The 26,161-nt window shown below is 44.4% G+C and overlaps 1 protein-coding gene across 6 annotated transcripts in view; it reads right to left on the bottom strand.

Annotated features, from left to right (window-relative positions):
* Nucleotides 1–26,161, bottom strand: part of usp36 (ubiquitin specific peptidase 36) — an 85,073-nt gene that overhangs the window by 42,670 nt on the left and 16,242 nt on the right. For 5 of the 6 annotated variants that reach the window (XR_015073146.1, XR_015073145.1, XM_085963761.1 and 2 more), the window contains exons 2-5: nucleotides 22,410–22,671; nucleotides 20,902–21,120; nucleotides 1,491–1,601; nucleotides 547–649 (exon numbers count right to left, since the gene is read on the bottom strand). Coding sequence is in view for 4 of the 6 variants with exons in the window: in XM_085963761.1 (XP_085819887.1) it covers nucleotides 547–649; nucleotides 1,491–1,601; nucleotides 20,902–21,120; nucleotides 22,410–22,662 (686 nt within the window). In the remaining 2 variants the exon portion in view is untranslated. Of the gene's footprint in view, nucleotides 1–546; nucleotides 650–1,490; nucleotides 1,602–20,901; nucleotides 21,121–22,409; nucleotides 22,672–24,023; nucleotides 24,310–26,161 lie in introns of those variants that run through there. The other variant, XM_085963760.1, reaches the window with a different exon arrangement.

The raw sequence follows: 26,161 nt of genomic DNA, 5'->3' as shown, positions 1-26,161 counted from the left end.
AGCCACAACTGTCCATTTGGTGCACAGAGGTTTATTATACACTGCACCAACTAACTGCCTCTTAAGTATGTTACACCGGTGCAATAATGGGTCCCATACGGTGTTTCAGACTTGAAAGACGCATTATTGGTGCTATGGTGAGCGCTGATGTGCAACATGACCTGCTTGGGATAGTGTTTGAAGAACCAAACTGCTCAACGCAAGATCTTGGTACTAAGAAAAGGTGTCTGCTAAACTGCCTTCCTCCACCTGGTCCTGCAAGTTCTAATTTGCATCCAAAGTCAGCAAATTTCACACACAGATTTTATCCGCAACAGTACTTATTTACAGGTCTGAGCTTCCATACAAAACACTGGTGCCCATCTATTAGTAACAAAGGTGAATACATTATTTTTATAATTTACTTATTGAACAGGTGTACTGTATGCAAAAAAAATCCATTCCCCACTAATGTCATTCTCTTAATGAGCACAAACTTAATTTACCTCCTCCCCAACAGTTACTGGGACACTCACAATGCCAATATAGGTACAAAAATTAACATACTTGGTGCAACCGTTCAGACAGGCCTTCTGCATCGCATCAATGGTGTATCTCAGAAACTCATGTGCATCCTCTTGATTCCCAAAGCGAAAATGCCTTGCTATTTCTGTAATTAATATTAACAATTATACCAACATTTTGTATTACAAGAATAAAATTCTAAACCTTAAGGACCATGAACTACACTCAGATAGAAATGGACAATTTGAGAAGTCTAGTCTGGCGTCATTCTGGTTATTTTCATGTGCGTGCTTTGATAATAAACCAGCATGGTCTGAACAGTGCAGCATGCATCAAAGACTTAGGAACGTAATGGTCTTTTGCACAGCAAGATTCTAGGAGCGATACTGAATACAGCAAGGTATAACTGAGAGAGTTACACAGAACAATGCTTCATAGAGCTACATGGCAGTTAAACAGAATTTAAACAATGTCAGTAAAATTTGAGAAATTCACTTCATAGCCATACTTGTGCTACTCCAGCCAAACTGCAGCATCACATCTCTGTTCAGCAAGGTCATTGCTTGGTAAATTTCTCCACCAAAAAGCGGTGGATCAATTGAAAATGTCAAAACTGAGATTGGTAAGATTTTTGCATGGCAAGGGTATCAAGGGTTAGGGAACCAAGACAGGCAGATGGAGTTAAGATACAGATCAGCCATGATTTAATTGAATGACTGAACAGGATCGAAGGGCTGAATGGCCGACTCCTGTTCCCATGCTCCTAAATGCTGCCATTAACGCCGGTGACAAATTAATCTGATCATTAAAAACAAAGCATCAGCAAAGCACAATAAGATTGCTGTTGGTTAAGAACATTCTAAAAGTACAAGTTGGAATGAATGTCATCTTAACAGGTCTTGTTTAGTAAAATGAACTGTTCAGACTCTACTGTTGACCATGGTTCTCAAGACAACAGGGTGGAGCAACTAAAATGAATAACTTACTCTTCAGTTCACGAATAAACGACAACGGTTTGATAGCATTTCCACTGTTGGCAAAGGCCTGTATCAGATGGTTCTGCATGATGCAGATCATACAAAATCCGGTCTGGGGACCTGCAAAAATAAACCGAACAGACCTTCAATACATGAAATGTATCAGAGAAGAACTCCATATCAACAGCGGCCTGGGTATTTGGTCTGGTTGAAATGAATACCCATCAACAGATCAAACTTCTATCCAATGGTCAATACTTGGATGGAAAGTAAATTGGTCCCACGATCCTGCAGCTCTCACCTAGATTTTCCATTGTTCTAATTATTGTTCTGCTGCATTTCTGCAGGGCTGCATGGCTTGTGCAATCAGCTTTGTCGACATTTTTTTTTGCATGCATTTTTTTTTTTGCATGCTCGGGATTCTCAGAGCGGCAGCGGCAGGAACTCGAGCGGCGGCAGTATAAAAAGGTAAGCCCAAGCGCGGGTAGGGCTCAGAGCGGCAGCGGCAGGAACTCGAGCGGCGGCAGTATAAAAAGGTAAGCCCGAGTAGGCCTCAGTGTACTAATCCCCAATCTCAGGGAGGGAGAGAAGTAAAAAGTAATCGAGGTGTGACGTCACCACAAAACAGGTAAGTGATTGGTTGGGAGTATTTCTCTTTTTTAAAACTTTAACTCTGTGGTTTATAGTTTTTAAGGTCTCTGTGGTGTAGTGGGGACAGTTTGTAAACCAGGGCCCTTAAATATATCATTTAACTGTAGTGAAATTGGTGGGATTCATTGGTTTAATTTAATTGCAATTAATTAAAGGGTAAGTCATGGCAGGACAGCCCGGTGCCGTGGTATGCTCCTCCTGCGCTATGTGGGAACTCAAGGACACTTCCTGTGTCCTTGACAACCATGTGTGCAGGAAGTGTGTCCAGCTGCAGCTACTGGCAGACCGCATTACGTTGCTGGAGCAGCGATTGGATACATACTGGACCATTCGCGATGCTGAGGACGTCGTGAATAGCACGTTTGATCAGTTGGTCACACCGCAGGTAAAGTTGGCACAGGCAGAGAGGGAACGGGTGACCAACAGGCAGAGTAGTAGGCGCAGGCAGGTAGTGCAGGGGTCCCCTGTGGCCAGCCCCCTCTCAAACAGATATACTGCTTTGGATACTGATTTGGGGGGGGGGGGGGGGTGGCTTACCAGGGGAAGGCAGCAGCAGCCAACTTCCTGGCACCAGGGGTGGTTCTGCTGCACAGAACGGGAGGAAAAAGACTGGGAGAGCGATAGTGATAGGGGACTCTATTGTAAGGGGAATAGATAGGCGTTTCTGCGGCTGCAAACGAGACTCCAGGATGATGTGTTGCCTCCCTGGTGCAAGGGTCAAGGATGTCTCAGAGCGGCTGCAGAACATTTTGGAAGGGGAGGGTGAACAGCCCGTTGTCGTGGTGCATATAGGTACCAACGATATAGGTAAAAACCAGGAGGAGGTCCTAAAAGCTGAATATAGGGAGTTAGGAGGTAAATTAAAAAATAGGACCTCAAAAGGTAGTAGTCTCAGGATTGCTACCAGTGCCACGTGCTAGTCAAAGTAGAAATAGAAAGATATTTCAGATGAATACGTGGCTAGAGGAATGGTGCAAGGAGGAGGGATTAAAATTTCTGGGACATTGGAACTGGTTCTGGGGGAGGTGGGACCAGTACAAAACGGACAGTTTGCACCTGGGCAGGACCGGGACCGATGTCCTAGGGGGAGTGTTTGCTAATGCTCTGGAGGAGGGTTTAAACTAAAATAGCAGGGGATTGGGAACCTGAGTGGAGAGACAGAGGAAAAGGAAACAAGGATAAAAGCAAAAGACAGGAAGGAGAAAAACAAAAGTGGCAGGCAGAGAAATCAAGGGTTTACATCATACATGGCCACAGTAAATAATAATTCTAAGAGAGTTAAAAAAACAAGCCTGAAGGCTTTGTGTCTTAATGTGAGGAGCATTCGTAATAAGGTGGATGAATTAGCTGTGCAAATAGAGGTAAACAAATATGATATGATTGTGATTACGGAAACATGGCTCCAGGGTGGCCAAGGCTGGGAACTCAATATCCCAGGGTATTCAATATTCAGAAAAGATAGGCAAAAAGGAAAAGGAGGTGGGGTAGCATTGCTGGTTAGAGGGGATTAACACAATTGAAAGGAAGGCTATTAGCTCTGATGATGTAGAATCTGTATGGGTAGAACTGAAAAATACCAAGGGGCAGAAAACGTTAGTGGGAGTGGTATATAGACCTCCAAACAGTAATGCAGAGGTCGGGGATGGCATTAAATGGGAAATTAGAGAAGCGTGCAATAAGGGCACAGCAGTTATCATGGGTGACTTTAATCTACATATAGATTGGGCTAACCAAATTAGTAACAATACTGTGGAGGAGGAATTCCTGGAGTGCATACGGGATGGTTTCCTGGACCAATATGTCGAGGAACCAACTAGGGATCAGGCCATCTTAGACTGGGCATTATGGAATGAGAAAGGATTAATTAGCAATCTTGTTGTGCGAGGCCCCTTGGGTCAGAGCGATCATAATATGATAGAATTCTTCATTAAGATGGAGAGTGAAATAGTTGATTCAGAGACTAGGGTCCTGAATTTAAATAAAGGGGACTACGATGGTATGAGGTGAGAGTTGGGTAGGATTGATTGGGGAACGACACTCAAAAGGGTTGACGGTAGATGAGCAATGACAAACATTCAAAGATCGCATGGATGAACTACAGAATTTGTTCATCCCAATTTGGCATAAAAATAAAACAGAAAAGGTGACTCAACCGTGGCTAACAAGGGAAATTAGGGATAGCATCAGATCCAAGGAGAGGACATATAAATTGGCCAGAAAAAGCAGTAAACCTGAGGATTGGGAGCAGTTTAGGATTCTACAAAGGAGGACAAAGGGATTAATTAAGAGGGCGAAAATAGAATATGAGAGTAAGCTTGCAGGGAACATAAAAACTGACTGTAAAAGCTTTTATAGATATGTGAAGAGAAAAAGATTGGTGAAGTCAAGCGTAGGTCCCTTGCAGTCAGAATCAGGGGAATTTATAATGGGGAACAAAGAAATGGCAGACCAATTAAATACATACTTTGGTTCTGTCTTCACAAAGGAGGACACAAATAACCTCCCAAAGATGTCGGGGAACATAGGGTCTAATGACAGGGAAGAACTGATAGAAATCAGTATTTGTAGGGAAATGGCGTTAGGGAAATTGATGGGATTGAGGGCCGACAAATCCCCAGGGCCTGATAATCTACATCCTAGGATACTTAAGGAAGTGGCCCTAGAAATAGTAGATGCATTGCGGGTCATCTTCCAAAATTCGATGGACTCTGAAACAGTACCCATGGATTGGCGGGTTGCTAATGATACCCCACTGTTCAAAAAGGGTGGTAGAGAGAAAACAGGGAATTACAGACCGATAAGCCTGACATCAGTAGTGGGGAAAATGCTCGAGTCCATTATAAAGGATGTAATAGCAGAGCACTTGGAAAAAAGTGACCGGATCGGACAAAGTCAACATGGATTTACAAAAGGTAAATCGTGCTTGACTAATCTACTGGAATTTTTTTGAGGATGTAACTGGTAAAGTAGATAAGGGAGAACCAGTGGATGTGGTGTATTTGGATTTTCAAAAGGCTTTCGATAAGGTCCCGCATAAGAGATTAGCGTGTAAAATTAAGGCACATGGGATTGGGGGCAAGGTATTGACTTGGATAGAGAACTGGTTGGCAGACAGAAAGTAAAGAGTTGGAATAAATGGCTCTTTTTCCGAGTGGCAGGCAGTGACTGGCGGGGTACCGCAGGGATCGGTCCTTGGACCCCAGCTATTCACAATATATATTAATGATCTGGATGAGGGAACTAGATGCAATATCTCCAAGTTTGCAGATGACACAAAGCTGGGTGGGCGTGTGTGTTGTGAGAAGGATACCGATAAACTCCAGTATGATCTGGACAGGTTGGGTGATTGGGCAGAAGCATGGCAGATGCAATATAACGTGGATAAATGCGAGGTTATCCACTTTGGTGTCAAAAACAAGGCGGCAGATTATTATCTGAATGGCAATAGATTGGGAGAAGGGGAAGTGCAACGAGACCTGGGCGTCCTTGTGCACCAGTCGCTGAAAGTAAGCATGCAGGTGCAGCAGGCAGTTAAGAAGGCAAATGGTATGTTGGCCTTTGTAGCGAGAGGGTTCGAGTACAGGAACAAGGATGTCTTGCTGCAGTTGTACAGGGCCTTGGTGAGACCACACCTTGAGTATTGTGTGCAGTTTTGGTCGCCTTATCTGAGGAAGGATGTTCTTGCCATGGAAGGAGTGCAGCGAAGATTCACCAGACTGATACCTGGGATGGCAGGAATGACGTATGAGGAGAGATTGGGTCGATTGGGCTTATACTCGCTGGAGTTTAGAAGAATGAGAGGGGATCTCATCGAAACTTATAAAATTCTAACAGGCCTAGATGCTGGAAGGATGTTCCCGATGGTCAGGGAGTCCAGAACCAGGGGTCACAGTCTAAGGATAAAGGGTAAGCCATTTAGGACAGAGATGAGGAGGAATTTCCTCACTCAGAGAGTGGTGAACCTGTGGAATTCTCTACCACAGAAGGCAGTGGAGGCCAATTCATTAAATATATTCAAGAAGGAGTTGGATATATTTCTTAAGACTAAAGGGATACGGGGAGAAAGCAGGGACAGGGTACTGAATTTGGATGATCAGCCATGATCTCACTGAATGGCGGAGCAGGCTCGAGGGGCCGAATGGCCTACTCCTGCTCCTATCTTCTATGTTTCTACCCAATAAAATACCCAACATCTGGGACTGGCTGGTAGGCATCAATAATAACTTGCATTTATAAAGCACCTTTATTATGCAAAATGTCCCAAGATGTTTCCTGAAAAATTGAAAGAGGAATTGGATGCTGAGCAAAGGAATGTGGTTAGGAGAGGTCACTGAAGGGCAGATTGAAAGAAGGGGCTTTAAGGAGGTTTTTAAAAGCAGAGAAGTAGTGAGAGGCAGAGGCATTTCGGGAGGGAGCTCCAGAGATCAGGGCTGAGGTGACTGTAACCTCCGTCACCGATAGTGGGGCAGGAAAGGATAGATGGACAGGAGGTCATAGAACTGAAGGGTGTGGGAGAGGATGTATGGCTGGAGGAGGCTGCAGAGATGGGGAGATGTAAGGCAATGGAGTAATTTGAGGATGAGGACAACGTTTTAAAATTAGGTGTGTTGGGAAACGGGGAGCCAATGTAGATCAGCGGGGATAGGACCGATCGAAGGGCATGGCTGCGTTGGACAGGATGCAGGCAGCTGTAGATCAGTGGGGATAGGACCGATCGAAGGGCATGGCTGCGTTGGGCAGGATGCAGGCAGCTGTAGATCAGTGGGGATAGGACCGATCGAAGGGCATGGCTGCGTTGGGCAGGATGCAGGCAGCTGTAGATCAGTGGGGATAGGACCGATCGGAGGGCATGGCTGCGTTGGGCAGGATGCAGGCAGCTGTAGATCAGTGGGGATAGGACCGATCGAAGGGCATGGCTGCGTTGGGCAGGATGCAAGCAGCTGTAGATCAGTGGGGATAGGACCGATCGGAGGGCATGGCTGCGTTGGACAGGATGCAGGCAGCTGGAGATCAGTGGGGATAGGACCGATCGAAGGGCATGGCTGCGTTGGGCAGGATGCAGGCAGCTGGAGATCAGTGGGGATAGGACCGATCGAAGGGCATGGCTGCGTTGGGCAGGATGCAGGCAGCTGTAGATCAGTGGGGATAGGACCGATCGAAGGCATGGCTGCGTTGGTCAGGATGCAGGCAGCTGTAGATCAGTGGGGATAGGACCGATCGGAGGGCATGGCTGCGTTGGACAGGATGCAGGCAGCTGTAGATCAGTGGGGATAGGACCGATCGAAGGGCATGGCTGCGTTGGACAGGATGCAGGCAGCTGGAGATCAGTGGGGATAGGACCGATCGAAGGGCATGGCTGCGTTGGACAGGATGCAGGCAGCTGGAGATCAGTGGGGATAGGACCGATCGGAGGGCATGGCTGCGTTGGGCAGGATGCAGGCAGCTGTAGATCAGTGGGGATAGGACCGATCGAAGGGCATGGCTGCGTTGGACAGGATGCAGGCAGCTGGAGATCAGTGGGGATAGGACCGATCGAAGGGCATGGCTGCGTTGGACAGGATGCAGGCAGCTGTAGATCAGTGGGGATAGGACCGATTGGAGGGCATGGCTGCGTTGGGCAGGATGCAGGCAGCTGCACTTTGGATGCGTTGGAGTCACAGAGAATGGATGATGAACAACCAGTAAGGAGAGTATTTGAATAATTGAGTTTGGAGGTGACAAAAGCATGTCTGAGGGTTTCAGCAGCTAGTGGGGGTGGGGGGGCGGGGGTGAGGTAGAAGTGCAGATGAGCAACATTGGAAGTGGAAGTAAACAGATTTGGGTAAAGATGTCGGGTGTGAAGCTCAGCACAGGATTGAACACATCACCAGGTTGGAGTTTTGTTCAACCTCAGAAAGCGAATCACTCCACCAATGGGGGCCGTGCCTTCAGCTGCCAAGGCCCTAAAGAACTGGAATTCTCTCCCTAAACCTCTCCGCCTCTCTACCACCTTAGAACCGACCTCTCATCGCCCCCAATATCTCGATTTGGCTCGCTGTCAAATTTTGTTTCCTGTGAAGCACCTTGGGACGTTTCACTATGTTAAAGGCGCTATATAAATACAATTTGTAGTTGTTGATGAATATCAAAAGCAAGGCATCAAAGTTTTTAAGGATGTAACTGGTAAAATAGATAAGGGAGAACCAGTGGATGTGGTGTATTTGGACTTTCAGAAGGCTTTCGATAAGGTCCCACATAAGAGATTAGCGTGCAAAATTAAGGCACATGGGATTGGGGGCAAGGTATCGACTTGGATAGAGAACTGGTTGGCGGACAGAAAGCAAAGAGTTGGAATAAACGGGTCGTTTTCCGAGTGGCAGGCAGTGACTAGTGGGGTACCGCAAGGATCGGTCCTAGGACCCCAGCTGTTCACAATATATATTAATGATCTGGAAGAGGGAATTGGATGTAATATCTCCAAATTTGCAGACGACACAAAGCTGGGTGGGAGGGTAAGCTGTGAGGAGGATGTTGTGAAACTCCAGTACGATTTGGACAGGTTGGGTGATTGGGCAGAAACGTGGCAAATGCACTATAATGTGGATAAATGTGAGGTTATCCACTTTGGTGGCAAAAACAGGAAGGCAGATTATTATGTGAATGGCAATAGATTGGGAGAAGGGGGAAGTGCAAAGAGACCTGGGTGTTATTGTGCACCAGTCGCTGAAGGTAAGCATGCAGGTGCAGCAGGCGGTTAAGAAGGCAAATGGTATGTTGGCCTTCGTAGCAAGAGGGTTCGAGTATAGGAACAAGGATGTCTTGCTACAGTTGTACAGGGCCTTGGTGAGACCGCACCTTGAGTATTGTGTGCAGTTTTGGTCACCTTACCTGAGGAAGGACGTTCTTGCCATGGAGGGAGTGCAGCGAAGATTCACCAGGCTGATACCTGGGATGGCAGGAATGACGTATGAGGAGAGATTGTGTCAATTGGGCTTATACTCACTGGAGTTTAGAAGATTGAGAGGGGATCGCATCGAAACCTATAAAATTCTGTCAGGTCTGGACAGACTAGATGCAGAAAGGATGTTTCTGATGGCCGGGGAGTCCAGAACCAGGGGTCATAGTCTAAGGATAAGGGGTAAGCCATTTAGGACTGAAATGAGGAGGAATTTCTTCACCCAGAGAGTGGTGAACCTGTGGCATTCTCTGCCACAGAGGGCGGTGGAGGCCAGTTCATTAAATATATTCAAGAAAGAGTTGGATATATTTTTTGAGGCTAAAGGGATCAAGGGATATGGGGAGAAGGCAGGGACAGGGTACTGAATTTGGATGATCAGCCATGATCTCATTGAATGGCGGAGCAGGCTCGAAGGGCCGAATGGCCTACTCCTGCTCCTATCTTCTATGTTTATAGTATATGCCAAAATCAATGGCATCAATCTTCTCAATGTTCAGCTGAAAGATAAAGCACAATTTCAGAGTTCATGTCAGACAAGCAGCCCAACAGCATGGAAGTGATCGAGGGATTTGACAAGTGGTGGAAAGATAGAGCAGGGCATCACCAGCAAACATATCGACACTGACCCCTTGCCTGTGGATGATATCACCAAGAGCAAGTGTATAGATAAGAAAGAGGGGGATTGCTAATCCTTTATCCTTGGGACCAGGGTTCAAATTCAGCCCAACTGATGGGATGAAAGTTTCCTATGCTGGCTCTGAGGGTCCTATGTGAAATGAGATTTGGAAATTTTAAGTTGGCATTGGCCCATAACTGTTGGGCCGAAAGGATGACGTGTGGAAAATAGAAAAATGTCACACTGGCACAGTAAGGTTGCTCCTTTGAACTTGAGGTCGAGGCATAATCTTGGGAAAGATTAGAGGGATAGTCTACTCTACCAGTGCTCAATTGACCCAAGAGAGACAGCAATCCCCCCAAAAATTGGTCAGATTCACCAAAGTTGGCCACCAGGAGGCCCAAGTTAAAAAATTATGGTCTTCCCCATTGTCAGCCTTAGCAAGTCCATTAAGCTTACTCAGGGGCTACAACCAGCTGTGCAAGACCTATCGTTCAAGAGCTTGTACCATTAGCACAGCACAAAACCAATATAAAAACAGCCACAGGGTACCTGAAAATGAAAGTGTCCTATTCCCAAGCAGCAACATCCCTCACTTTGAGAAGCACAAAAAATATCCAGCAACTTACTTTAGGTTGTTGACCCACAAAGCCCTCCAAGTATGTCCCTAATTAGTGATTAATAGGGCAGACAAAAAGAAACTAGAGCATGGTTAGCTTAGCTCACGGAGGTACAGCTTTAAAAAAACACCTTATTTGTAAGTATTGGACTTTGTCTTCAACTGAAATCTGTTGCGACAGTAACATTTTCAAAATAAATCTGCATACAAATCCGGGCTGCTGCTTTTGGTTGTGGTGTTGATAAGTAAAAACCAATCACTCCCATTACTATTATTACCTAGAACTAATGCAAATCAGATTTATTAATGAAAAAATTATCTATAAATTCTTTGAACCAAATATCCCAGTTGCTCCAGAGAAGCATTAAAATATATGCCTGAAAATGTCAAGCTTACAGCAACTCAGTTTATGAGGGAAACTGGACGGTCCCCACACAAACAAACTCCTTTGGATGTGAACGTTTTATGGGTTTATCCAGACAGGATTACCAATTTGTTAAGACAAAAATTGTTCCTCATACAACTACAGAGAAACACTAGATGGAGTTGGGGGACAGTAAATCACTTTATTTGTAACAGTGTATAGTTTTACAAGAGTTTCACCCTAGAATGTTAGGGTTGCAATAATATTAGATACGGAAACTGCTTTGCATGACACGAAAGCAGCAATATAACTGCAACTTAATTGTTTGTTCCCCCACATTTGCCAGACGATTAACACTTTATTGCATCCTGATGGAACATTGTTTAAAGTGGAGTGAGTGAGCTAAAAGTATCTTCATCTTTTTCAGCCAGACCTTAACATCCCGCTCCATGTCTACTCTGATTTTCAAATGCTTGCAACCAAGAGCACAAGATCACCACAGATCAGGAAGACCATTCAGCCCATCTTAATTCATCCATTCCGAAAGATCCTGAAGTCCACCCATTTACAGCATCCAACTGTTTCTTAAAGTTTCCATGGTTTCACCTCCATTACTCTATCACAGACTGTTGGACACACTGATCACTGTGGAGCAATGTTCCAGCATCAGTCCTAAAGTTACATTTTGCTTGTTGAACCTGCGCCTCCTTGTTCCACTCCTGTAATTAAATTTCAGGTAATATTCTGAGTTTACTTTTTCTGCCCCATTAACTTTATACACCTCTACAAGATCGCCTCTCGGATACCTCCTTAGTGGCTGAAAAGCCCAAGTTTCTCCAGTCATTCCTCATAACTCAGACCCCTAACGAGGGATCAGCCCCATGCCACTTCTCTGCACTGCCTCCCTTGTCTGTCGGTGACCAGAACTGGATGCAGGTGTGATCAGAGCACTATAAGGTTTGATCATTACATCCCCTAACTTCATATTCTACTATTTTGGCTATGTGGTTCACAATACTACAGGAAACTCTTGTTTAAACGGCACCTAAATATCCGGAATTCTCTATTAACCGGCAAAATTCATACTCCGAAAACACCTCAATAACCAGAATTGTTGCCGTGTCCGAGTCCGAGTCTCCCACGGTGGCCGAGTTAGTCAGTGGGTGTAGTTCTCTAAACTGCCACTACTCGGCTTCTTGGCACTGTCAGAACACCTCAATAACAGGAGTCTGACACTTTGTTTGTTAAAAATAGCCTCGGTAGATAACCCTCTCCGTCATCCGGAATTTTTAATCAACCGGCACCATCCCGGTCCCGTCGGTGCCGCACACCAGAGAGTTTCCTGTACTGGCTTTGATGATTCCTGCTCTGCATTGGTTGGATACGTTTAGCATCAGGTCGAATACACAGGGAACAGAAGAACAACGAGAAGATGGCTGAATTGTAGCTCAACTACATTTACCTATGATTCATATCCCATGATACCCTTATCTAATAAAAATCTGTCGATCACAATCTTGGAAAATTTCAATTGAACCAGCAACCACAGCCTTTGTGGGGGAGTGGGGGGGGGGGGCGGGGCGGAAAGGAGAATTCCAGATCTCCACTACCCTGTGTGAAAAAGTGCTTTCAGATTTCACTCCTGAAGGCTTGGTTCTAATTTTAATGTTGTGCCCCCTTGTTCTGGATTCTCCCACTAGAGGAAACAGCTTCTCTATATATCTACTCCGTCGAATTCTTTATTATACGTGCAATTAGATCACCCCTTAACCTTCTAAACGCAAGAGAATACTAGCCACATTTATGCAACCGATCTTCATAATTTAACCTTTTAAGCCCGGATATCATTCTTGTGAATCTGCACTGTACCGTCCCCAACACCAATATCTCCTGCCTAAGGTGTGGTGCTCAAAACACTATTCTAGATGGGGTCTAAGCAAGGCTCTGCACAACTGGAACATAATTTTCTCCCATTTGTATTTCAGCCAACATTCCATTAGCCTTATTGATTACATTTTGTTCTTGTGCATTAACTTTTAGTGATTTGTGCACCTAGACACTTGAACTCCTTTGCTTTTCCACAGCTCCTAGTCTCTTGCCATTAATAAAATATTCCGCCTCATCTTTCTTGGATCCAAAGTGGATGATCTCTCACTTCCCCACATTGAACTCCACTTGCCACAGTTTGGCCCACTCGCTTAATCTGTCTATGTCCCTTTGTAACTTTCTGCTCCCATCTTCACAACTTACTGTGCCTCCTAATGTAATGAGAAAGGATTAATTAGCAATCTTGTTGTGCGAGGCACCTTGGGGAGGAGCAATCATAATATGATCGAATTCTTCATTAAAATGGAGAGTGAAGTAGTTGTCTCAGAGACTAGGGTCTTGAATTTAAATAAAGGAAACTACGATGGCATGAGGCACGAGTTGGCTAGGATGGATTGGGGAACGTTATTTAAAGGGTTGATGGTGGATAGGCAATGGCAAACATTTAAAGATCGCATGGATGAACTACAGAATTTGTTCATCCCTGTTTGGCATAAAAATAACAAAAAAGGTGACTCAACTGTGGCCAACAAGGGAAATTAGAGATAGCACAAGATCCAAGGTGAGGACATATAAATTGGCCAGAAAAAGCAGCAAACCTGAAGATTGGGAGCAGTTTAGGATTCAGCAAAAGAGGACAAAGGGATTAATTAAGAGGGGAAAATAGATTATGAGAGTAAGCTTGCAGGGAACATAAAAACTGACTGTAAAAGCTTCTACAGATATGTGAAGAGAAAAAGATTGGTGAAGTCAAGCATAGGTCCCTTGCAGTCAGGGGAATTTATAGTGGGGAACAAAGAAATGGCAGACCAATTAAATACATACTTCGGTTCTGTCTTCACAAAGGAGGACACAAATAACCCCCCAGAGATGTCAGGGAACATAGGGTCTAATGAGAGGGAGGAACTGAAAGAAATCAGTATTTGTAGGGAAATGGAGTTAGGGAAATTGACGGGATTGAAGGCCGATAAATCCCCAGGGCCTGATAATCTACATCCCAGGGTACTTAAGGAAGTGGCCCTAGAAATAGTAGATGCATTGCTGGTCATTTTCCAAAATTCTAGAGACTCTGGAACAGTTCCCATGGATTGGAAGATAGCTAATACAACCCCACTATTTAAAAAAGGTGGTAGAGAGAAAACAGGGAATTATAGACCAGTAAGTCTGACATCGGTAGTGGGGAAAATGCTAGAGTCATTATAAAAGATGTAATAGCAGAGCACTCGGAAAACAGTGACAGGATCGGACAAAGTCAACATGGATTTACAAAAGGTAAATCGTGCTTGACAAATCTACTGGAATTTTTTTAGGATTTAACTGGTAGAATAGATAAGGGAGAACCAGTGGATGTGGTGTATTTGGACTTTCAGAAGGCTTTCTTTCGATAAGGTTCCGCATAAGAGATTAGCATGCAAAGTTAAAGCATACGGGATTGGGGGTAAGGTACTGTCTTGGATAGAGAACTGGTTGGCAGACAGGAAGCAAAGAGTTGGAATAAACTGGTCTTTTACGAGTGGCAGGCAGTGACTAGTGGGGTACCGCAGGGATCGGTGCTAGGACCCCAGCTATTCACAATATATATAAAAATCTAGACGAGGGAACAAGATGTAATTTCTCTAAGTTTGCGGATGACACAAAGCTGGGTGGGCGTGTGTGCTGTGAGGAGGATGCAGAGAAACTCCAGTATGATTTGGACAGGTTGGGTGATTATACTGCATTTGCCATGTATCTGCCCAATGTGGATAAATGCGAGGTTATCCACTTCATTGGCAAAAACAGGAAGACAGATTATTATCTGAACGGCAATAGATTGGGAAAAGGGGAAGTGCAACGAGACCTGGGTGTCCTTGTGCACCAGTCGCTGAAGGTAAGCATGCAGGTGCAGCAGGCGGTTAAGAAGGCAAATGGTATGTTGGCCTTCATAGCGAGAGGATTAGAGTACAGGAGCAAGGATGTCTTGCTGCAGTTGTACAGGGCCTTGGTGAGACCACATCTGGAGTATTGTGTGCAGTTTTGGTCGTCTTATCTGAGGAAGGATGTTCTTGCCATGGAGGGAGTGCAGCGAAGATTCACCAGGCTGATACCTGGGATAGCAGGAATGACATATGAGGAGAGATTGGGTCGATTAGGCTTATATTCGCTAGAGTTTAGAAGAATGAGAGGGGATCTCATTGAAACTTATAAAATTCTAACAGGACTAGACAGACTAGATGCAGGAAGGATGTTCCCGATGGCGGGGGAGTCCAGAACCAGGGGTCACAGTCTAAGGATAAGGGGTAAGCCATTTAGGACAAAGATGAGGAGAAATTTCTTCACCCAGAGAGTGGTGAAACTGTGGAATTCTTTGCCACACAAGGCAGTTAAGGCCAATTCATTAAATATATTCAAGAGTAAGTTAGATGTATTTCTTAAGGTAAAGGGATCAAGGGATATGGGGAGAAAGCAGGGACAGAGTATTGAATTTGGATGATCAGCCATGATCTCATTAAATGGCAGAGCAGGCTCAAAGGGCCGAATGGCCTACTCCTGCTCTTCTGTGTTTCTATGTCATCTTCAAAGTTTGAAGTACGACTCCCTATTCCTTCATCCAAGTCGTTGATCGATATGGTGAAAAGCTGAGGCCCCGGTACAAATCCCTAGGGAATACTTGTCACGTTCAGTCAGCGTACATTCATTCCCTTTATCCCTACTGTCTATCTCCTTCCTCCCAACCAATTACCAAGCCACGTCACAAGGTTACCTCCAATTCCGTACGCTCTTAAATTTTGTTAATTTCTTGTGCGGAACCTTATCAAATGCCTCCTGGAAGCACATAAGCAGCATCCTTAGAGACTCCCTTATCCATCTTGCTAATGACCTCCTCAAAAAATTCAAATAGATTCGTCATACATGACAAACCCATCACAAATCCATGTTGACATGCTGATCAGCTCATACTTGAAGTTCTCAGTCTGTCCCTGATGATAGATTCCAGTAACTTCCACACAGCAGAATGTCTGCAGTTTCCTGGTTTCTCCCTCCTTCCTTTCTTAAATAATGGAGTAACATTTGCAATTTTCCAATCCAAGGGCCAAATCCCCAAATCTAGAGGGGTTGGGAAAATTATGACGAATGCATCTGCAATTTCCCCACCTGTTTCTTTTAATACAAGTCTGCCATTTCCTTACTACAGGAAACTCTTTATTATCCGGCACCGATGGAACCGGCGTGGTGCCGGTTTATCAAAAAGTCCGGATTACAGAGAAGTAAAGTAAAAGGTACGAGCGCCCCGTACACGGCCACAGATCCAGGCTTCCCTGTTGCACAGCAACAGGTGCAGGAACCCCAGCCACAGATCCAGGTGTCCCTGTTGCACAGCAACAGGTGCAGGCACCCCGGTTACACGGCCACAGATCCAGGAACGGCCACTAATATGAAGTAAACTTAGCTGAACCTACTCCTGAAATTTGCCGGTTAACAGAGATTTCCGGTTATTTAGGTGCCGGTAAATCGAGAGTTTCTTGTACGCATTATTGCAACACCTGAATCTGTCTTTTAACGGGCCCACATTCCCCTTTACCACCCTTTCTCTAGATATATTTATAAAAACTTTTACTATTGGCTTTGATATCCTTGCAAGTATTTTTGTACTCCTTTTTGCACCTCTCATTACTTTCTATTTTGTTATTTTTATAGCTCTCCAGTGCGCTGGATTTCCACTTTTCCTTGCATTTGTGCAAGCCTATTTTAGCTCGATACTGCCCCTTACCTCGTCTGTTGACCATAGTAGCTTAACTGCACAAGTGGAGCTTTTGCCTTGCACGAAAAACTTCTTTGAATACCTCCCACTGTCTGTAGGTTTCCCCGTGAACAATTCTACCCAACTCACTGTGGTCAATTTATTTCTCATCCCTTCAAAGTTTGCTTAATTAAATGTAAAATCTTGGTTTGTGACTCTTGCTTCTCCCTCTCAAACCCAATATAAAATCTAACCATTCACTATTCGCAAGATGTTCCCTTGGTCAGACTGTTAACTAATTCTGGCTCATCACTAGGAGTGGGCCTTTGGCATAGCGATAGCATCCCCGCCGCTGGGCCAGAAGGCGTAGGGTTTCGAACCCCGCTCCAGACAGTCCCGGCAAGTGGAGTCGGAGCTCCGGCTCTAAATTCTGGGTAGACATCCAGCGGGACACTTGCGTCCGTGGGTGTGGGTGGCCCCCCCCCCTCTTATGGGTTGTGGGAGCCCGTAAAACCCTCCCGCCATAGGACTAACCACCCTAATGGCTGGTACGAAGATGGTTACAGTCACAGAAGGAGCGTTAATCGCGGCCAGAAATCCTTCCACCACTTCATACAGTTCCCCAAAGGGAACAGTATGAAGACACGTACGACGACGACTCATCACTAAATCTAGTATGGCCTTATTCCTTGTCTGTTCTAAAACGTATTTTGCCAGAACACTGTCCCGAATACCCTTGGGTCTCTTTCAGCCTCATCCTTAGCTATTTCAACACCATTCATGGAGAAGGCACATCTATTTTTCTCTTGTATGTGCAGTACTTTACACTTGTCTGCATTAAATCTCATGCAGTTTTTCTGCCCACTTAATTCTGTAATTTTTGAGCCGTCTCCTATAATTTCACTGCCCCTCCTAGTTTGCTAACAGCTGCAAATATAACCACTTTCTATTGAGTTTCTGAATCCAGGTCATTTATTTCAATTAGAAACAGCAGTGCTCCCAGCACCAAGCCCTGAGACTTGCTCCCCATCAAACTCCTCTGATCAGTATTTATTGTTTCCTACTTGTGAATCCGTTTGTATCCATTGCCAAGATTTATCCTAAATTCCCACTGTTTTGCATTTGAAACCCTCTCACATGGAACATTGTGAATAGCTTTTTGGAAGTATAGGTACAACACATCATTGCACTTGCTTCATTGCGCTTTCCACAGTCCACTAGGGTCGTCACTTCCTCCAAGTTGAGAAGGTTGGTCGGGTAAGATCTTCACCTTGAGTCCATGTTGACTGCTGTTTACTCGGTTATCACTGGGCAGATCATCTTCAAGTTTATTCCCGATGATCAATGTCATTATTTTATGCAGGATTGGACGAAGACTAATGGGTCTGCCGTACTTGTCAATTTTGTTACCCGTTTTGAATATGGCCACTATGTTAGTCTGTTTCCAATCTGCTGGTACCTCCGTGGTGTCCAACAGCTCCCTCATAAGATTGGGTATACTGGACAAAATGAGGTCTGCGTGGATCGGTATGATACAAAAAGGCTTATTTGATCATGCTGTATTGCCATGTTCTTTTCTTAAACATATAAAGGAACAACTAATTTTAAAATGACAAAAGCAAAATGCTGGGAATTTCCACTGATTACAGCACTTCTAATGCAATTAATATGCAGATTTTTTTTTAATGTACTGCTATTTTATAGCCTCCAGTTGCATTCTAATATCACAACTCCTTCTTAAATTAGGGCACTGGGAATGGCCAGGTCACATGCTTTACAGTCACGGAAGATTGCAAAGCCAACACTACGTCAAAGGTTTTTTTTTAAAGCTACTGTTGTTGCCAAACCCGTGTACTGCCTCAGGACCAGTTCTGCCTGCTGCATCAATCTGCTTGTGCTACACTTCTCAAAACAGAACCCAGAACAGAACTGTGCCAGCTTCCAACGTTCAGCACTGCAAAAAGGGCAGTGATTTACTGTCTGCCCACACCAAGGTTATGTGAATTTCAAGTCGCAAAAATAAAACCCACAGCTGCAGGAAGAGTAACAGAAGAAATTTCTTCCAGTTTCTAGGTCACAAATCTATAGGAATACAAAACATTTACATTGAAATATTTTTTTAAATTTTAAACACACAACACAGAGGTCAAATTGCAATGTGAGAAAATAAAAATAGGGTGAGAGAGAAAAAAATCAATTTCTTTAAATTTAGTTATGTCTCATCTGTATTGCACCCAGCATAGAGAACCCAGCAGAATCTAACTACCCCACATTTGCACTGCAGCCAGCAGAGAAGTCACAATGTGCATTTGATGTTTTAGCATATGTGGATATAGGTCCAGAAGTATAGACCTTGATGTCAGAGCGACCTTGGTATTCAAGTGAAAACAAGTGGGCTTGCCTGGGAATCAAACTAACATCAATTTATATTTTAAAAGTGCAATTTATGATGATTTTGTGCTCATCTAGGTGAAAGAGGTCAGCGTGGGGAACAGAGCACATCAGGCAATCACAGGCCTGGATTAAGGCATTATGTCCCAACATCATGGCTTAATCTAACCCGGAGATCATTATAAAAAGGGTAACAGTGTATGTTTTTTGTAATCCAATCCCTACAACAGCCATCTCATGGATTCTGCACGAGACTGTGATTTTGTTAGCCGTTTAGTAGTGGGATCGGCAACCGCAAGGAACTAGCTTCATTCTGCCAAAATTATAGGGCCCCAACAGAAAGGAAAATCATCCATCCCATCACTCTGGACTGGATGTGTTGGGCCAGTGTGGCATTACTCAAGGTTTACTGAATTGTCCCACTGAGCTCTTGCCATCTTCAATCTACTAATGTTGTTGAAGGATGAAGTGGAGTACAGGGTAAACTTACTGGGATAAGTTAATCCAAAACCAATTTGCCAGTATAAATGAAGCATTAATTTGTATAAGCAAAAATTAAGAGATGTTGAATTCTATTCACAACTGCAAAGAACACCACGATCAGGGAACTGCAGCACAAGACGCACAAGAAGAAGAATTGCATTTATATAGCGCCTTTCACGACCACTGGACATCCCAAAGCGCTTTACAGCTAATGAAGTACTTTTTTCTTGGCGTGTAGTCACTGTTGTAATGCACAAACTCGATAAAACTTGTTCCAGCCTCCATCTTTACTTTTCCCAGTAACTAATAGCAACACTGCACATTTTACAACAGACACAGAGATTTCATACTCCATTTCAAAGCTTCCACAGCCACCAAAAAAAATTTCAGAACATGACAACTGTGAGATCTCAACACAAAATAGTTTGGCAGTATTAAATGGAAAAAAATTCAGGTTGGTAAAATGAAAAATGTTCCATAGTCAAAACTATTAAAAGGAGAACCAGAGACTCACTGAAAGGTAAATTGGAATCTCCCCCAAGTGTAGTTTTACAATTGTTCTCTCCTGTGATTACATTGAGACCTGCAATGATGTGAGCATCTGCTTCAATTAGGGCAAACAATCTGTGCATCCACAATTAATTTTTAAAAATTCAAAGCGTGCAGCTCATCTTCATCTGCTTCTATGAAGCAGCACACTTTGTAATTAATTTGTGGCTGTTATTTCCGTCTCCTTCAAGTCTCCCAAGGCCAACACATCACCCGCAGCCGACAGGACATGTGACCGACCTGTTCCAAAGCTTCCTGAGCTGGTACAAGACATCACCGGTCATCTGACAGCTTTCCTGTCTACTAAGAAATCAAGCTCAGCACCTCCCAATCCTACCTTCCACCCCACCCGCCACAAGCCCCAGCACTCCAAATGCAGTGTACAGGAAACTCTCGTTTAAGTGGCACATAAATATACGGAATTCTCTATTAACCGGCAAAATTCATACTCTGAAAACACCTCGATAACCGGAATTGTTGCCGAGTCAGAGTCTCCCGCGGTGGCCGGGTTAGTCAGTGGGGGTAGTTCTCCAAACTGCCACTACTCGGCTTCTTGGCGCTGTCGGAAGTCCGAACACCTCAATAACAGGAGTCTGACTCTTTGTTTGTTAAAAATAGCCTCAGTAGATAACCCTCTCCATCATCCAGAATTTTTAATCAACCGGCACCATCCCGGTCCTGTCGGTGCCGGATACCAGAGAGTTTCCTGTAATGTTATCAGCTTCGGGTCCGGAACAGCTCCATCAATACTGACTAGGTCAGTACTAGAGACTTGGTAAAGTACACTTTCTGGATTTCCACAGGCTGCGTGGAGATTTGACCTTTTCTATTCTCACTCCAGGTCTGTGACCAAAATGAACACTGAACCCTCAATACAAAGCCTGCATGCAACATGCATACAACTGCTTCTGAGCCAGTGAGACAGACATAGCTTAAATGTAATACACTATAGTGTTTCTTTTGACAGTATTTGAAAGTCAATGACTACCCGAATCACACAATATATTAGATTTCAAAGGTTCCAGATACTGTAGCAAAGAACTTACATGTCTTACTGTGCTCTTTTGAGAGGAGATAATTGGCCAGTGGTGGTGTATAGGTCAAGCACTGTATAGTGGAGTTCAAGAAACACGTATTTCCCAGGTTGTGGAGTCCAGCTCCGACTCTGTACACACGCACCCATTTCATGGACAATTTTTCCATAGGAAACAGTACTTTCTGAGGGGCTGGGACGCCATCATTTGGAATGCCACTGGTTTCATAAACTGAAAAGGACAAAAAAAAAAAGAGCATGATGTAGTTTGGATATAGGAAGGGGTGAAAATTCAACTGTAAAAATGCCAAATGCCTGCTTTTCAGTTACATCAGCTTTAGTTCCACATGTACAAAAAAAATTGATCTGAAGGCAAGACATACCAGCTGACAGTGACAAGGCAGCTTCATAAAAATTGAGCTATAACCAATTTGGAGCTGTGGGAACAATTCTAAATATTTATACATTCAGGCGATAGCTTTATTCTAACAAGAATCAATGCCTAAAGCACTTCTTGTACAAGAACTAGCAAGCTAACTTACTATTAAATCTTTCAATACAGACTTTCAGTTCTTAAGAAATTAATATTTTAAATTTAAAACTAAAAGTCAGCATCCAGACTTTTCCTGTTCATAATCACATCAGCATCTCGATGAAATCTCAGGTAAACATCACAAAGTGAGGAAAGTTCGGGCACGGTGCTGACAAAACTTTACGACACCCGATCTTCGTCGCAAGATAAAGAAAGTGAAGTTATCCTTCACTGAACTCATTTAAGGAACATGAATATTGGTTGATGACATTTACCACAGCAAATTCTGACAGATTGTAGAAAGCAAGACCATCATGTAAACCTTCGGGATTAATGATTTGCTCGACACAAGTTCAGTATCTATCAGCATAGCGTTTTAAATGTTAATACAACAGAGGTCACAATTGCAGAAATAACACTGTCCATTCACAACAATGCGCCAGATAATGAATTGAAAATCCATATCTGTCCTTTCTTATAGAATTTAGCCATTATCTGTTGAGTTTTCATTGCCCACTGGATATTAGCGCAATTAAAATCAATTACATAGTACAGTATTTGCAGCACAGAAACAGGCCATTCAGCCCAACAGGTCCATGCGGCGTTTATGCTCCACACGAGCCTCCTCCCATCTTTCTTCATCTAACCCCATCAACATAGCCGTAGATTTCTTTCTCCCTCGTGTGTTTATCTAGCTTCCCCTTAAATGCGTCTGTGCGATTCGCCTCAACTACTCCTTGTGGTAACGAGTTCCATTCAGATTCATAGACCTGTATTTTCAGGGTCTGCCGTGCAGGCAGTTCGGGAACCTGGGCATTGTAAGTGATATAAAGTTGTATTTCCAAATGCTGAAGTCACCAGCTTACAACAGTTTCACAGGTACGTGAAGCCACAGCAGCGCTCCCAATATGACCGCAACCTCTACATTCACTGAACCTCAGGCTGCACAAAGTAATAAAATGGTATTCAAGTAGGCTGGATATCCATACCTTGTTTTTTTGTTGGGGTGCAACAAGCATTTTTCTGGCCAGCTGCCCCTTCGGGTTTAGGGTTCAAAATGACATATTTACTCTTCAGAGTTTCGAGTTGATAGGAAAAACTCTTGGTAGCAGGTTCAAATTCAATTTTCTGAAGAAGAACCTTCTTTGCCGAAGCTGCTAGCAGTTTGTTGAGGTCACCTTCGTCAGTAGAATCTTTTCGTCCAGGCTTCAGGGCTTCTTTCAACTTGTCTACTATAGGCATGGTGCATAACTGAAATACAAAAATATAATGAGCTAAATCATCTCCCACCAGCAGCACAGTGAACTAATCAATACAAGGTTGACTTAACCTTGTTCACTTTGCATCAACAGCGCCATGTTAAACCAAAGCCATCACATATTGTACTGAAGAGATAGAAAATTATTTTTAAAAATTAGTTGAGCTAGGACACAATGTTAATATTTTTCTTTTGCTACACGGACTGCTAATTATTACTTTTTTCCCCCAACTTGGAACATGCAACATTCTTCTCCGGAAGGATCTTTCACTGAAACTACAGTCAGACTTTGCAATGTATTCCTAGCTTGAGAATCAGGGCACTTGAAATACAGAGATCTTAGCCAAGGTGAGTACTAGAGAAGGAGTCGCACGTGGTCACAGTTACATGCACCAACTTAAAGCAAAGAATTTTATCTGATCGCCTTTTACCAAATAGTCATTACAACTGTGGCCATACATTTTCACAGAAATCACAGAAACCCCACAGTGCAGATAGAGGCCATTTCGGCCCATCGAGCCTGCACCGACACATATCCCACCCGATCCCTGTAACCCCTACACCAACACATATCCCACCCTATCCCCGCGTATTTACTCCCCCTAACACTAAGGGTCAACTTATCATAGCCAATCAACCTAACCCGCACATCTTTGGACTGTGGGAGGAAACCGGAGCACCCGGAGGAAACCCACGCAAACACGGGGAGAATGTGCAAACTCCACACAGTCACCCGAGGCTGGATTTGAACCCGGGTCCCTGGCGCTGTGAGGCAACAGTGCTAACCACTATGCCACCGTGCTCCCCATTTTCCCCATGATGGAAACATTCACTGCCCTTCTACAGACAACAGCACCTTTAGGTGGCGTTTTAATTTTTAACAAAGAATTGCTCTACAGTATCTGCACAAGACTCCCCTTTGTCAGAGAACTATGGACCCGTAGAGTTGAGAAACAAAATGCACCGAGTCCCTATAAATAACACACATTCCACAACACTTCTACATACAACAGACCCAAGTTACCACATTCTACATACAGTACATCAAGCTGCGCTTTGGTATTGAAAATGATAAAATCTAACACCATTACTGTTTAATGAACTTTAAACCTTGAATTAAAATCTTTCGTACCTACACAGCGTGTAGGAAAACCTGGGATCTAAACACACTGCTGTTCCATTGCTTGTAAAGTGTCATTGCCAGCAGTTTATGCAGAGGCAGCAGTTATGTTGACAATGGCCATGGTTCATTCTCTTGTCAAATGTGGCTAGATCCAGATAATTAACCAAAATGTTTATCACACAACTACAATTCTTAAGTTTTCATAGAACTAAAAAAACTTACCAGAGGAATTCAAAATGCATTTATTTGCCTAAACATACACAACAGCAGCACTGGCATTATTCAAGATCCGGTCTGACCAATTACCGTACACAGACACTTCAGCTCATCATTTTTTACTTAGACTCTAAGGCACGTCCATCATAGCGTTAAATAAACCTCAGTACCGAGTCCTACAGCAAAGTAAAAATTGCACAACGTAATGTTAAGCAGGAAAAATGACTGGAAATTAGCTAGTATAATATAATTAATTTTACAGCATAATTAATTTGTTCCTTCACTTCTGGAACGTGGGCCAAATTCAGCACACCCGTCAGTGGGAATGAAGGGTAATTATGATGGATACATCAGTGGCGTGGACACTTCTATCTTTCACCAACGCAATCAGAATGAGAACAAGTGCACCATATACAAATATATAACATTGGATATTGATTTAGCTATTTCAATCTGACTATGAAAAGACTACACCCTGGTACAACAGAGACTGCTTTCAGAAGCTGAAGTTTGGGTACGCAAACCATAGGAGGAACTCTGCAATCTCATCAAAAAACTGCTTTCCTCAGCTGGTAGGTTCAAAGTACAAGCAGGTTCCATTTCCCAGCATCTGACACTCACTCATTTTAAAAACATATGGCTATGTGGTCCACTCTCGCACTACGTTCATTTAAATTTTAGTGTGGCACAGTGAGGGTAGCCTCCGATGGATTGCAAAAATTCCCCTCCCCACACGTAAATATTCCTTTCCTCCCTGCCCCGATTGTCTTGCATTATGTGCATTTTATTATTATATTTCTTTCCCCTTTCTCCACCTCCCTCTTCTTCCCTCAACCCACCCACCCCCACCCCTCAACACCACGCATTAAAAAAATTAGGGGTTTTCATGTGGTTTCCTGGCATGGTTAAGTAGTTACAGAAACTTAACAGTGCTTTTAAAGATTGATGATGGTGCAGCTGAGGATCTTAATCTACCCAGATTACAGACTCCCTGCCTCGCTGCATCACTTCCTCCCCCAGGTTACAGGCTCCCTGCCTCGCTGCATCACTTCCTCCCCCAGATTACAGACTCCCCGCCTCGCTGCATCACTTCCTCCCCGCCTCGCTGCATCACTTCCTCCCCGCCTCGCTGCATCACTTCCTCCCCACCTCGCTGCATCACTTCTTCCCCCAGATTACAGACTCCCTGCCTCGCTGCATCACTTCCTCCCCCAGATTAGACTCCCCGCCTCGCTGCATCACTTCTTCCCCCAGATTAGACTCCCCGCCTCGCTGCATCACTTCCTCCCCCAGATTACAGACTCCCCGCCTCGCTGCATCACTTCCTCCCCCAGATTACAGACTCCCCGCCTCGCTGCATCACTTCCTCCCCAGATTACAGACTCCCCGCCTCGCTGCATCACTTCCTCCCCCAGATTACAGACTCCCCGCCTCGCTGCATCACTTCCTCCCCCAGATTAGACTCCCCGCCTCGCTGCATCACTTCTTCCCCCAGATTACAGACTCCCCGCCTCGCTGCATCACTTCCTCCCCCAGATTACAGACTCCCCGCCTCGCTGCATCACTTCTTCCCCCAGGTTAGACTCCCCGCATCACTTCTTCCCCCAGATTAGACTCCCTGCCTCGCTGCATCACTTCTTCCCCCAGATTAGACTCCCTGCCTCGCTGCATCACTTCCTCCCCCAGATTACAGACTCCCTGCCTCGCTGCATCACTTCCTCCCCCAGGTTAGACTCCCCGCCTCGCTGCATCACTTCTTCCCCCAGATTACAGACTCCCCGCCTCGCTGCATCACTTCTTCCCCCAGGTTAGACTCCCCGCCTCGCTGCATCACTTCTTCCCCCAGGTTAGACTCCCCGCCTCGCTGCATCACTTCTTCCCCCAGGTTAGACTCCCCGCCTCGCTGCATCACTTCTTCCCCCAGGTTAGACTCCCTGCATCACTTCTTCCCCCAGGTTAGACTCCCCGCCTCGCTGCATCACTTCTTCCCCCAGATTACAGACTCCCTGCCTCGCTGCCGTCACTTCTTCCCACAAATTCCACCACCTATGGCCTGGCAATTTGCACAAGTGCAGATTTTACAAAAGTCAACCATCAATTTAGAAAGCTTGTAACTTCATGAAATTAAATTTGATACCAGGAAA

This window comes from Somniosus microcephalus, chromosome 21 (assembly GCF_052327205.1).
Source record: "Somniosus microcephalus isolate GS21.2 chromosome 21, FLI_Smic_1.0, whole genome shotgun sequence".
NCBI lineage: Eukaryota > Metazoa > Chordata > Chondrichthyes > Squaliformes > Somniosidae > Somniosus > Somniosus microcephalus.
This window is presented reverse-complemented; position numbering and strand designations above follow the sequence as displayed.